The sequence below is a fragment of the Bufo gargarizans genome, chromosome 9 (assembly GCF_014858855.1).
Source record: "Bufo gargarizans isolate SCDJY-AF-19 chromosome 9, ASM1485885v1, whole genome shotgun sequence".
NCBI classification, from domain to species: Eukaryota; Metazoa; Chordata; class Amphibia; order Anura; family Bufonidae; genus Bufo; species Bufo gargarizans.
Window position 1 is genome coordinate 86,559,563 of NC_058088.1, and position 14,969 is coordinate 86,574,531.

Here is a 14,969-nt window from a genome sequence, read left to right on the forward strand (position 1 = left end):
AGAGAGCGTAACGCAATTAATACAAACAGTCAGTATGAGGTTTAGTAAGAGTTATGAAGAGGTAGGTTAAGCTGCCCAAAATAGACCTCAGACCCAGATCACATTGGTGACAACAACATTAATACTCTCAACGATACAGCTTTATTTTGCATCCTGAAAGTGCTGCAAATTGAGCTAATTCCTACAGGCCATACAATATATATCAATGAATTAGGGCTTAAACATTAGAATTTTTGGGGTCCACTGAGGAACACGACTGACCTGGGGATCCTGGTGCACCTGAACTGCCAGGGGGACCCTGAAGACCTTTAGCTCCTTTCTCCGTTACTGTTTGGCCAGGTGGTCCCTTAGTACCTAGAAAATGAATGAACAAATCATGAATGAAATCAATATGGATACAACAATACAATTTAAAAATGAACTTTCTCTCTTAAGTACAGTGTGGGACTACGGAGCTCAGGGCCCACCAGTGCAATTGATTTTTGCAGCCCACTCTATACCTATATAGAAATGTTGCCTGTTCAGTTTCAGATATGCACATAAAAATATCGATACGGCAATTTTTTTGCAGATATTCCGCATCAGAATTTCAAACTTAGATTTTGTCACAATTCAGTGGCAAAATACATGTGTCAAACAAATGCAGTCGTGCATTTTATTTCACCTTTTTGCTATGGATTTAAAAAGTCCATTTCTGCTGTGGATTTTCTAAACTCTCACTCACTGTACCAGAACTGTAACCCTCTGCGGATTTTCCACATACAGTTCCACAGTGGAAAATCTTTGGCGTATCCTCCACATGTGAATGTACTCTTACTGCACGCAAGCATATTCTGGTTCCATACAGCTCTGTACCAAGTGGTGTAATATGAGTACTGTATGGAGCAATACTATACTGCACCTCTAGAAGCCTTTTGATTTAAAGGGGTGGTCTGAGAGTTTGAAATTGATTATCAATCCTCAGGAATGGTCATCAATATCAGATCAACGGGCGCCTGACTCCTGACACCCCCCAATGTAAGTGTTATCACAATAATTGGTCACATGGCCTAGTCTCAGGTCAGTCACATTTAAGTGAATGAGGCTGAGCTGCAATACTAAGCACAGCCGCTATCCACTGGATGGAGCTGTGCGTTGTAAGTGGCGAGGCGTGCCAAAGTCCCCTTAAAGAGCTGATTGGTGGCGGTCCCGGGTGTCGGACCTGCACCAATCACATCCTGAGCATAGGTCATCAATATTAAACAAACTTTTTCTGTAATATAGTGCAGTATAGAAGCACCATGCAGCATCACACTGACTACCTGTCAATGTTTGACAGTAAGTCATTGTGTGAGTCTCTAAGAATGTAAGTCAGTAAAAATTGTGAGTAAGTACGTGTGTCATATGTAAGTTCATGTGTCAGTAAATCTGTGTGTGCTTTTCAGTATGTAAGTGTACATGGTAGTCTCTAACAAAGTATATCTGCAAGTGAACATGTAAGTGCATATGTCAGTAAATTGGTGTGTGTCATGCAGTATGTAAGTAAAGTGTGTATCAGCAAGTCAGCATATAGGTCATTAAGCATGCATGTCAGTAAAGTTACTGTAAGTAAAATGCAGATGTGATTTAATGTATGTTAGTAAATGCGTATTTGTTTGCAGCTACTGCTTATTTACAGCCAATAAGACACAGCTTATTGGAGCTGATCTATTTTACAGTAGAGGACATTGATCTTTTGGCTGGGGGTGGAGTGACAAGGTTTTCTCTTCCACTGTGTCAGTTTGGGACAAGTTTTTATCAGTAAATCAGTGTGTCAGTAAGTCGTGTGTGTAATATAGCATGTTAACTAAGCACGTATGGAAGTATTGTTTTATGTAAGTGTATTTCACGGACACCCTACCCATGGCAGCTCCTGCTTGTTTGCATCCAGAGGCTGAAGGGGCAGATTCAGATGTTGCATAGCATCAGGGCATTTCTTGTGTTCTGTGCAGCAAATAAAACGTTTAGCCCAGATCTAAACTGACCTAGGCAGGCATTAAGACAGGTCTTCTTGGAGTAGTGGCCAGCCTGCAGAGCTCTGATGCAGACCCTCACATACAGGCAGAGTCCGGTGTATCCTCCATCTTACTGGAGCAGCTCTGAACTGCCCCCCTGCTGGAGTCTCCCGATATATATGACCGGTCTGACTGTGCGGAGTCGTACTGCAAGGAAGCAACTAGAAGCAGGGGCCTTGGTTTGTTCAGTATCGTATTGAAATGGGCCATCTAAATGGAGGGGCCAATCAGTGGATGCTCCATTGGGCTAGTTCGAGACTGATTATGACTATTATAGTCAATGTCCCATTTTCCAATTACTTATATAACCTCAAAATATTCTGCAGCGCTATACGGAAACGGTCAACACTCATATTACTCCCTGTACCCAATGAGGCTCACTACCCATACCTTCTAGGGCCAATTAACCTATCAGTATGCTTTTGGCGTTCGAGAGGAAGCTGGAATGCAAGGAGGAAACCCATGCACCAAAGAGAACATACAACGTCCATGCAGATGCTGTCCCTAGTCAGAATCGAATCCTGTTTGAGTTCAGCATAGTATCCATTTTATATATATATATATATATATATATAAATAATTAAAGAATAATTCCACCAAAGGCATTTAAACTGTTGTCCTGTATTCAGCATCTATTGAAGGCATGCATCAGAAAACGGATCTGGTGAGAGGAAAAGTGTTACATTAGACGTTTCCTAACAGGACTTATTTAATTATGGGCTATATTCTACTTTTAAGTGTATTTATATATAACCTTTAAAGCTAATAAGGTGACAGTGATTCTAGTTAATAATATAGAGTACTGAAGTGTCTCTTCCTTTAAAGACCAAATATGCAGCGATTCCCATATAAGAGCTGGCAGTAACAGTGCAGATGACAGATGGCAGTCACAATCAATATCAAATCACTAAATGAAGACAAGTAAAATGCCAATTAACGGAGCACTGTGCACTGGCAACCATGGTCCAATATCAGCAGATGACATGGCTCCCCAAACCATCACTGACTGTGGAAACCTCACACTGAACCTCAAGCAACTTGGACAGTGCGCCTCTCCACTCTTATTCCAGATTCTAGGATCTTAAAGGTGTTTTGCCATCACATACAATGGGGCATATTGCTAGAATATGTCCCCATTGTCTGATAGGTGCGAGTCCCACCTCTGGGATCCGCCCCTACAACAAGAACGGAGTGGGGAAATTAATGGAAGGAGTACTTCACTCCATTCTGGAAGAACCAGCACATCAAAGTATTACATGGATGGTCATTCTGACTAGCCAGCGTACAATTTTACAATTCTCTCACAGCAGCCAATGCTGCAAAAAATTATGGACGGCAATCTACCTGTCATTCTACCTTTAATGTCTAGTTAATTGCTCTAATCTATTTTAATTATGTAATGGACTCTAATGACATTTGCGACTATGGGGGTCATTTACAAACACAAATATGCCTAAATAAGGCGTATTTCTAGCACAGATTGCGGTCCTTTGTGCCGCAATCTGTGACTTCTACCCGCTCACGCCAGGTCTAAAAAAAGGGGGCGTGGTGTGGGCGGGGAAGGGTCGGCAGGCCCATCTCATTTACCATTTTCTACGACGATTTTAAAAATACATTCAGAAAAATGTCTGAATGTAAGACATTTAGAAGTGCTGGAGTGGCGCCTCTTTATAACTCCGGCGGATCCACTGCCAATGCAGGACTTTATTGAAACCGGTGTCTAAAACACCGATCTTAATAAATGTATCTCAATCTCCTTATTGGAATGTACATTTTAAAGCAGAGTTCCAATGTTATTTATATGTACCATAAATCTTTATAGAACCTTAAACTTGCAAGAGACAGAGGTCAAGTGTCAAATAATTAGTCCTGAGATATTTAGGTATGACAAGGGTCCACAGAACTCATTTATCAAACTGGTGTAAAGTAGAACTGGCTTAGTTGCCCACAGCAACAGATCAGATCCCAACTTTCATTTTCCAAAGGAGATGTCAAAAATGAAATTTGTAATCTGATTGGTTACTATGGGCAACTAAGCCAGTTCTACTTTACACCAGTTTCTGTGATGTTTTAATTGCAATAATGAATATTATATTTTCTTTGTGTTCACAATTTAGTTACCTGGCGCTCCAGGTGCTCCCGGTCGGCCAGAAACTCCCTGAACTCCTTTTTCACCAACAGGACCAGGTGGACCAAAGCCAGGCGGACCCAAAGGACCTCTGTCACCTGGAAGTCCAGGGAGGCCAGGTTCACCAGACAGACCACGTTCCCCTTTGAAAGCAAGGCCACCCTAGAAATAATAATAAGAGTTAAAATATTACTAGTTTTACAAAAAAATCCAAAATAAAAAAAAGCCCTTTAATAGTTGATTTATGCACACAATAAAACCTCAGGGAAATGACCACTAAAACTGCACTGAAAAATGTGGGGTCCTCTCAAAGATGGCTAGTATGCCTAGTAAATAAAGACTAACAATCTGTCACTGGAAATCATCTCAGCCAGTGACTGACGTGACCATAGGCCTATGCCAGGACACATCTATGATCATGTGATCACTGGATCCAATAAGCAAACTGGCATAAAAACCACAGCGTGTGGTCGTTATGGAGTTAAATATAATTCCTTCCTATACAGGGCTCCAGATGGCGACCAAAATGGTCGCCAATGCGACTTAGAATTTACAAATGGCGACAAAACTTTTTAGTCTTGTCGCCATTTGCGACTAGACCCTCCGCGGCAGCGCTGCAGTTGAACAGCGGCGGGCACAGGAGCTGATAGTTCTCTGCCCCGCCGCCGCCGATGTTCTCCTCAGTCTGAGTCAGCTCGGTCACAGCACACAGACAACAGCAGAGACGCTGGCAGCAGGGGGGGGGGGGAGCGTAATCTGATCCTAGAGTGGAAGCTGCTTCTGCCAGCCCCTCCCCGCCCACCAACCAATCAGAGCTGAGGCAAGGCAAGGCGAGCACTAGCAGCTCTGAGTCACTGACAAGTACAGGGAGAAAGAATCGAATGAGTCACAGGTGAAAAGAACTAAAGATCCGACTTAGTTAGTGACTCATTTGATTCTTTCTTAGACTCCCTGTACAGTGTCCCCCCCCCCAACACCCCAGTATAAGAAACATTGGTGGCACAGTGTGCCCCCCCCCAACACCCCAGTATAAGAAACATTGGTGGCACAGTGTGCCTCTCCCAACACCCCAGTATAAGAAACATTGGTGGCACAGTGTGCCTCTCCCAACACCCCAGTATAAGAAACATTGGTGGCACAGTGTGCCCCCCCCCCAACACCCCAGTATAAGAAACATTGGTGGCAGTGTGCCCCCCCCCAACACCCCAGTATAAGAAACATTGGTGGCACAGTGTGCCCCCCCAACACCCCAGTATAATAAACATTGGTGGCACAGTGTGCCCCCCAACACCCCAGTATAATAAACATTGGTGGCACAGTGTGCCCCCCCCAGTATAAGAAACATTGGTGGCACAGTGGGAAGTGCCAATGAGGGTTAAAAAATAATTTTAAAAAAATTAACTCCCCTCCAGTTGATCGCGTAGCTGCCGGTCTCCTGTTCTTTCTTCAGGACCTGTGGTGATGTCACTGAGCTCATCACATGGTCCATTACCATGGTGATGAATCATGTGATGTATCATGTGATGAGCACAGTGATGTCACCACAGGTCCTGAAGAAAGAATAGGAGACGATCAATTGGAGGAGGTGAGTTAATTATTTTTTTATTTTTTAACCCTCATTGGCACTGCCCACTGCGCCACCAATGTTTATTATATTGAGGGGGGGCACACTGCACCACCAATGTTTATTATACTGGGGTGTTGGGGGGGGGTGCACACTGCGCCACCAATGTTTATTATATTGAGGGGGGCACACTGCGCCACCAATGTTTATTATACTGGGGTGTTGGGGGGGTGCGCACTGCGCCACCAATGTTTTATATTGAGGGGGGCACACTGCGCCACCAATGTTTATCAAACTGGGGTGTTGGGGGGCGCACTACGCCACCAATGTTTATCATACTGGGGTGTTGGGGGAGCGGCACTGCGCCACCAATGTTTATTATATTGACCTTCTACTAAGCATTCTGTATTAAATAATACAGTGAATAGACTTTCATCCTAGCAACCATGAGTGAAAATCGTACCGCATCCGCACTTGCTTGCGGATGCTTGCGATTTTCACGCAGCCCCATTAGCTTCTATGGGGCCTGCGTTGCGTGAAAAACGCACAACATAGAGCATGCTGCGATTTTCACGCAGCGCACAAGTGATGTGTGAAAATCACCCCTCATGTACACAGCCCCATAGAAATGAATGGGTCCGGATTTAGTGCGGGTGCATTCCGGTATTTTGAATGCCAGATCCGGCACTAATACATTCCTATGGGAAAAAACGCCGGATCCGGCATTCAGGCAAATCTTCAGGTTTTTTTTTCGCCGGAGATAAAACCATAGCATGCTGCGCTTTTACCTTTTGCCTGATCAGTCAAAATGACTGAACTGAAGACATCCTGATGCATCCTGAACGGATAACTCTATTCAGAATGCATAGGGATATGCCTGATCAGTTCTTTTCCGATATTGAGCCCCTAGGACGGAACTCTATGCCGGAAAAGAAAAACGCTAGTGTGAAAGTACCCTAAAATATTAAGTTTAAATCCCCCCTTTCCCAATTTTACATATAAAATATATAAAGAATAAATAAACATATTACATAGCGCTGTCCAAACTATTAAATTATTAAAAAATATCTCCTATGCGGTGAGCATTCACCATTTTTTAGTCACCTTGTCACCCCAAAAATATAGGATAAGACTGTTCTATTATGGGCCGAATGTTTCATAAAATGCGAAATGCACGCAGCTTTTTTTGGTGTTTTTTTTTTTTTGTTTTGTTTTTTTTGCGCGGTATTGAGTATCGCAATACTTTTTTTATGGTGACGAAAGCGAATCAAAATTTTGGTATCAAAACAACCCTATGCCGATCTGATTGGAGTAGCGTTGTCACGATACCAAAATTTTGATTCGGTTTCGATTTGGCGACTAAAAATTTGATTTGGCTCCTAAATTTTTCAGTTCAGGAGCCAATGGCTACCAGGTATTTTTTTTTTGTCTGGAGCACTGCTATATCTCTTGACATGTATTGTTTCCACAAACTATGAAATGCAAAGCCTAGATAAGTATAGACTTAAGACTAAAGAGTTCTATTTCATGAAATTACTTGCTAGAATAAATCATTATAATCCTTGAGGGTTCAGCTATAATTAGTCACTTTATTATTAATCAGTAAAACAGTGCTTATGCATAGGGTTTTGGCGACTTTGCATACAGAGCAACATTAAGAGATCAGCTCTTCTGACATAGGAAATAATACTGGAGAATCTGCACAATGTGCCACTACTCTACTATTCCTCCTGGAAATGTTTCAATAAACGGACAAGTGGATGTTTCCATTATACTCCTGAACAGGGAGTGTCCCCACACACACTGATACCATCAGCACTGACTGGACCATGGACATAGTGTGCTGGGACATGCTCCATTGACAGAAAATGGTGTCTACATAAAACATACATACCGGCTCTCCCTTAGGCCCAGGAATTCCTGGAATTCCATCTCTTCCAGGAAGACCATCAAGGCCTGGGCTTCCAGCTGGACCTGGGAATCCAGTGTCACCTTTATCTCCTTTCAGTCCAGGTAGTGCAATCACGTCACCAGAATCTCCTTTAGGCCCAGGGCGGCCAGGGTTACCAGAAGAACCGGGAAATCCCTGTGTGGCACAGAGATACAGGTATTATTTACTAATCACACTTCTTGTTGCCATATCTCACATACGCTGGTTAGTACATTTAGTAATGTGCACAGATAACATTTCTTCTTTTTACATATTCAGAATAATGCCTTCATTTTATCTGCCAGCATTGGAAGAGGGTTTTTTTAGACAGTGGTGTCTTCAAAATCCTGGAGATCTGCTAAACTGGTTTTTTTGACGCTGATCCCTTTCAGAATTCAATAATATTCATCACAAGCACTGCTGATAAAACTGGGTACATTTGTTTTAAAGTAATAGACATGCACAAAATCCAATACTTACTGGTTGTCCAGGAGGACCCAACAAACCGGGAAGACCAGGATCACCTTTTTGTCCTGAATAACCAGGCAACCCTATCAAAATAAGAAAATATGTGAGATGTACACAAATGGCTAATATACCCAGTATGACACTAGCAGGTAGATACTTTGCAAATACACTGCAAAAAAAAGAAAAGGTCACACACTCTAATATTTCGTTGGACCGCCTTTAGCTTTCATTAAGGCACGTATTCGCTGTGGCATTGTTTCGATAAGCTTCTGCAATGTCACAAGATTTATTTCCATCCAGTGTTGCATACATTTTTCACCATGATCTTGCATTGATGATGGCAGAGTCTGACTGCTACGCAAAGCCTTCTCCAGCACATCCCAAAGATTCTCTATGGGGTTAAGGTCTGGACTCTGATGGCCAATCCATGTGTGAAAATGATGTCTCATGCTCGCTGAATCACTCTTTCACAATTTGAGCCCGATGAATCCTGGCATTGTCATCTTGGAATATGCCCGTGCCATCAGGGAAGAAAAAATCCATTGATGGAATAACCTGGTCATTCAGTATGTTCAGGTAGTCATCTGACCTCATTCTTGGAGCTCATACTGTTGCTGAACCTAGACCTGACCAACTGCAGCAACCCCAGATCATAGCACTGCCCCCACAGGCTGGTACAGTAGGCACTAGGCATGATGGGTGCAACACTTCATCTGTCTCTCTTCTTACCCTGATGCGCCCATCACTCTGTGACAGGGTAAATCTGGACTCATCAGACCACATTACCTTCTTCCATTGCTCCAGAGTCCAATCTTTATGCTCCCTAGCAAATTGTAGCCTTTTTTTCTGGTTTGCCTCCCTGATTAGTGGTTTTCTTACAGCTACACAGCTGTTCAGTCCCAATCCCTTGAGTTCCCTTTGTATTGTGTGTGTGGAAATGCTCGTACTTTCACTATTAAACATAGCACTGAGTTCTCCTGTTGTTTTTCTTCGATTTGATTTCACCAAACGTTTAAGTGATCGCCGATCACGATCATTCAGGATTTTTTCCCGCCACATTTCTTCTTCGAATACGATGCGTTCCCACTATCCTTCCAGTTTTTAATAATGTGTTGGACAGTTCTTAACCCAATTTTTGTCGTTTCTGCAATCTCCTTAGATGTTTTCTCTGCTTGATGCATGCCAATGATTTGACCCTTCTCAAACAGACTAACATCTTTTCCACGACCACGAGATGTGTCTTTCGACATGGTTGTTTAAGAAATGAGAAGCAACTCATTGCACCAGTTGGGGTTAAATAACTTATTGCCAGCTGAAAGATAATCGCCCATGCAGTAATTATCCAATAGGAGGCGCATAACTATTTGCTTAGTTAAATCCAGGTGGCGACTTTTCTTTTGGACAGGCAGTGTATTTTTGCTGTGAGATATATATATATATATATATTACACACAATGTGACTTACACATAAACATACAGTACATATGGATACATTCACCCACACATGTGTATGAATATATATATGACACACAAAAGTCAAACATGACTTTCTTCTTGCTTATTTGAGCAGATTTGGGCACAGCAGGACAAGACTGCTCCAGTCAGCAGTAGGGGCTGCTTTACACCAACACATTATCTGACCAATCTCTGTCCAATCAGACCAATAGTTGGTGTGCATAACAAAAGATCTCTGTGTGTAAACGGCCTTCTGACCAATGATTGGTCAGAAAATCTGTCTCCCTCCCTCTTCTCTGACTGGACTGCTGTTTGTAATGCAGCCTGCCATCTGCTGGTGAAAGCTGAATATCTCTTATATAATGTTCTCCTTTCATCAGCAGATAGCAGCTTTTCATTACAGACTCTAAACAGCTAGAAAGTAGAGCCAGAGGGATGCACAGAGAATGAATAAACTGTTCTTGTGTAAATGGGATTACTAGTTACTTAAAGGGTTTCTGTCATCAGAAAAATGGGTACTAACCTGGCTGACATTAGCGATGTGCTAATGTCAGCTGAACATAACTATATTAGTCCCATGTCACTATGTGCCGCCGTTATTTAGAAAAACTAACTTTTGTCATATGCAAATGAGCCTCTAGGAGCAGGGGGGTGTTGCACCTGAATACATTGCCGTGAGGAAGCTGGCTGCCGGCGAGCGTCCTTCCCTCACTGTGCCTGCGCCGAATACTGAACGGGACGGCGCAGGCGTGAGATTTCCCCGGCAGACAGGAGACCAACGCTGGCCTGGCTCCTAGAGGCTAATTTGCATATTATAAAAGTTAGTTTTTCTCAATAAAGGCTTTAGGCAGTGAGATGGCACTAATATAGTTATGTTCAGCTGACATTAGCACATCACTAACATCAGTCGGCTTAATACCCATTTCTCTGATGACCCTTTAAAACACTGGTAAGAGAAATGTTTAAATAATATTATAGATCTATCTGCAAACAAACAATTTTTTTCTCCTCCAATTTTACAAGAATCAAAAACCCCATTTACCTGGATTTCCAGGAGGACCAGCAGGGCCAGGTTCCCCTTTCTGGCCATTAATTTCATTTCCTATACAGTTGAAGCAGGTATCTCCCTTGTCACCTGTAGGCATATAACATTATTACAATGCATTAACTGCATAGCTATATAAAGACGTAGGCCACACGTAAGTTCTGCAGACATCGATATCATTGTGATGTTACATCTTTGTCAAGTTGTGTTATTTATCATATGCATACCCGTGGTTCCTTACTTTTTCCATATAATAAGTATGAATGATTAAGATTTGTTGGCTACTGGAAAAGACTTATACAGTGGTATCTCCAAAAGAGGTTTTAAAAGTTGAATTTAACCTACTTCATATAATATCAGTATGTCTTCTAGAAAGCCAGACAAGCAGGGGCGTAATCGGGCCTGGAGGGGGGAGGTGGCCAACTGCGCTCACATGTAATGGGAGAGCTCTGACGGGGCCTGGCATGAAGTACAGTGACAATGCCGGGCCCCGTCAGAGTGCTCTTCAAACATGTATATTATGCGCCCCAGGCGCACAGACAAGAGGGGGCGCAGAGGTAAGAGGGTGGCGGGCATACTCACCTCGCAGTTCTTGTCACCTGCCGGGCTGTCGTCTCCGACTTCCTGCTTCACTTTTCTTCTGAGCTCCAGCACTCCCCCTGCAGGCCGCACATCGCGCTGCTGGCTGTGGGAGGAGCGCTGAAAGCCCGGGAATCGGCCTCCAGCACAGCCAGCAGCGCGATGTGAGTGTGGGAGCGCGTCTTTAGGGAAGAAGGTAAGTATGTGGTTTTTTTTTTCATAAAGCTGCAGACTGGAGGCAAAAGGGGGCCACAACAAGATTCAGAGGGTACAAAAGTGGGCATTTTTACTGAAGGGGCACCTAATCTGCCATAACTACTTTGAGGGCATAACTACTGTAAGGGGGCACATAAGTGGGCATAACTACTGTGAGGGGGCACATATCTGGCCATAACCACTGTGAGGAGGCACATATCTGGGCATTACTATTGTGAGGGGGCACACAACTGGGCATTACTACTGTGAGGAGGCACATATCTGGGGGGGGCTAATCCAAAGTTTGCACCGGGGCCCATAACACTCTAGTTACACCACTGTAGACAAGTCTAACAAACACTGAAAACATTACCTTTTTGTCCTCTTTCCCCATTAAGACCTGGATTGCCTTGGGAGCCTGGAAAGCCCTGTGGTCCTGGCATACATAGCTCTCCAACTGAGTATGAGAAAAAATAATCAGAAGCACTGAGATGACCACAAATAACACAGCCATACTAGGGGTCCTGATTTAGGGTAGGTTATGTGTTGCTGCAATTGAACAGGATGCAATGCATAGCAATTTGAGCAGATAGGAGCAAACAATGTTATTCCATAACTAGCATCGATTTTCTAACATTGGTATGCCATAGGTAAAAGACTCCCTGAACTCCTTTTTAGGTTTAATCTTACAAATGGACCAACTGAACTATAAAGTGTTGTGAAGGACATTGTACATTAAGAAGCAGTCCAGATACTTACTAGAAGGATCTGAAGACCCTGGAGGTCCAGGTGGTCCTGGAGGTCCAGGAAATCCAGAACTACCATCTTCACCAGGAGAACCTGGTATAGATATTCCTGGAGACCCTTGATCTCCTTTCTGTCCTCTTTCTCCAGGAAAGCCAGGGTCCCCTGGAGGACCCGTGGCAGAAGAACCTACACAAAAAAAAAACATACATTTCCACATACTGTACTACTTCTAAATATTAGAGACTGCCCATAAATTTGATGCTGGGAATTCAAATCACATATATATTAATCATTATACAGTATTACTGTGCATGTTGGATATGTATTGTATTATACTGTATATATATTAATTGTATTATCAAAGTAAGAAAGTGGTACAAAAATCAGAAACTTACACAGACTGTTTTAATTAGTCTAATGTAATAATAGTGATAGTCTATGTAGGATTATATAGGCGTATACATTATATAACTTGTATTTGGCATTTTTTTTAGCTGTTTTCTTCTTTGCATGCTGCACCTTTAATTCTCAGGTGTCTCTGAGCTGGTGAGCAGACACTACTTTATATGATGTCTTACCACAGAGTACAGATGGAGACAGGAGAGTCTGCTTCCTAACATTCACTCACTCACTCAGAATGACTCTCTCCCTCCTCCACTCCCTCCCTTTTTCATAGACTTCTATGGGATGATGTAAAGTGATCTTTCCATCTTGGTTTTAACAAGACTGCTTTATCACATATTTCCGAAAGTTAGTTTAGAAGAGAGGGAATAGCTCTAGAACAAGGCACTTTGCTGTGATAAAATATATTACAAATTTGCTTACATTTGCGTGTACTATTGATTTATGTAAAGTTGTGTGCAACAACACTGATCCCATTTAAAGGGGTTGTCTTGGAATATAACATTGATGACCTACCTGTGAGGTAGGTCATCAATATTACATTGGTAAGGGTCCAAATCCTGGTACCCCCAGGCATCAGTTGGGTAGTGGCTGAGAATAGTATTCGTCTACTGTTTAAGACTAGGTTCACATCTGTAGTGGAGGAGCATCCATCTCAGGTTCGGGCAGGTTGCATTTTTGCCAGAACCTGAGATGCTTGTTTTATTTTTCTGTTTCTGTTTTTCTGTTTCTAAACTTGAAAAACCTAACCAAAAAACAATAATCTAGCAGGCCACCCCTGGTCTTTATTCACAAGCAGCTGATCAGAGGCCTTAACCATCACATCATAACCGGCATCATGGCCCACAATGCAGTTCTCTGCTGATGAAATTAGGAAAACACTAAAGCCTGTATTACACTGCCCAATTTTTCAGCAGATAATCGCTAACAAGTGTTTGCATAAAAGCTCATTAGCAATCATCTTGCAGTGTAAGGCCTCTTTCACACGGGTAAGTTTTCCACTGAATCCGGACCCATTCATTTCTATGTATCACTTGTGAAAATCGCAGAAAGCTCTATATTGTGTGTTTTTTCACGCAACTCAGGCCCCATAGAAGTGAATGGGGCTGTGTGAAAATCGCAAGCATCCGCAAGTAAGTGCGGATGCAGTGTGATTTTCACGCACAGTTGCTAGGTGACGATCGGTATGGGGACCCGATCTTTATTATCTACCCTTATAACATGGTTATAAGGGAAAATAATAGCATTCCTCATACAGAATGCTAAGTAAATTAGGGATAGAGGGGTTAAAAAAACATGCTGATTTTTCTCACGCGCGTGCAAAACGCATTAAAACATTTTGCATTCGCGCACCCGCATACTATCCGGCCCTCACACGCAACGCCCGTGTGAAAGAGGCCTAATTGCTCAAACATTTGGCAATCCAAATCTCTTGACATGTTAAAAAAATTATCATTTGCAGGCAGCAGATCGTGGTGTCTAATCATGATCTGCCACCGGCAAACTTCTATACAGCATGGCTATGCCATCGCTCCTTCTGTGCTGCAGAGGAGATCACTACATGTAATAGCAAATGTCTCCTCTGCTACTGAGCAGGTGATTGCCGGGAGGGAACGCTTCCTTCCCGACAATCATCTGCCACATCGGGATGTAATACAGCCTTAGGGCTTGTTCACATGAACGTATACTGCGTTCCGTATATGGGCCGTTTTCTACGTTCCGCATACGGTCTGTATATGGAACCATTCATTTCAATGGGTCCGCAAAAGATGTGGACAGCACTCTGTGTGCTATCCGGATCCGTTGCTCCGTTCTGTGGCCCAGCAAAAATTATGAGTCCTGTCCTATTCTTGTCCGTTTTGCGGACAAGAATAGGCATTTCTATAATAGGCCTCCTGTTCCGTTCCGCAAATTGCAGAAGGCACACGGGCGCCATCTGTGTTTTGCGGACCGCAAAAAACGGCACGGTCGTGTGAACGAGCCCTTAAGAGGAGTCACCAATGTTAGTGTGTCATGTAGGCTTTACTATATTAGTGTAGGAGTGCCTTCTCTTTGTGTATCTGCATACATGTTCAGAGACTAAAGAGAATGTATATTTGCCTGCAACATACAGTAGCTGATGACAATGGCTGCAACTTCCAGGTCCCTATTACAGTAGTAAGAGCAGTTCTCGATCACAAACCAATGCTTTAACGGGTGAGGTTCTGGTCATGATTAGACTCCAACTCTTCACTTGATTTCTCATATAAACTGTAAGGTAAATTTTACATAAATCTGTCACAGACTCACCTGGGGTTCCTGGAAGACCAGGTGGACCTAGTAATCCTGGAAAGCCACGTTCTCCTTTATCTCCAGGGAATCCTGGAGGTCCAGTGTTTCCTTTTGGTCCAATGGTTGGTTCTGGTCCAGAAATCACCTATGAA

The 14,969-nt window shown here is 43.0% G+C and overlaps 1 protein-coding gene across 5 annotated transcripts in view; it reads right to left on the reverse strand.

Moving 5' to 3' along the window:
• The window catches only part of COL4A5 (collagen type IV alpha 5 chain), a 145,117-nt gene that overhangs the window by 59,211 nt on the left and 70,937 nt on the right, over nucleotides 1-14,969 (reverse strand). For all 5 annotated transcript variants that reach the window (XM_044305841.1, XM_044305838.1, XM_044305840.1 and 2 more), the window contains exons 19-26: nucleotides 14,836-14,962; nucleotides 12,157-12,330; nucleotides 11,771-11,854; nucleotides 10,621-10,713; nucleotides 8,136-8,206; nucleotides 7,620-7,811; nucleotides 4,155-4,323; nucleotides 262-354 (exon numbers count right to left, since the gene is read on the reverse strand). In XM_044305841.1, coding sequence (XP_044161776.1) covers nucleotides 262-354; nucleotides 4,155-4,323; nucleotides 7,620-7,811; nucleotides 8,136-8,206; nucleotides 10,621-10,713; nucleotides 11,771-11,854; nucleotides 12,157-12,330; nucleotides 14,836-14,962 — 1,003 coding nt within the window. The remainder of the gene's footprint in view (nucleotides 1-261; nucleotides 355-4,154; nucleotides 4,324-7,619; nucleotides 7,812-8,135; nucleotides 8,207-10,620; nucleotides 10,714-11,770; nucleotides 11,855-12,156; nucleotides 12,331-14,835; nucleotides 14,963-14,969) is intronic.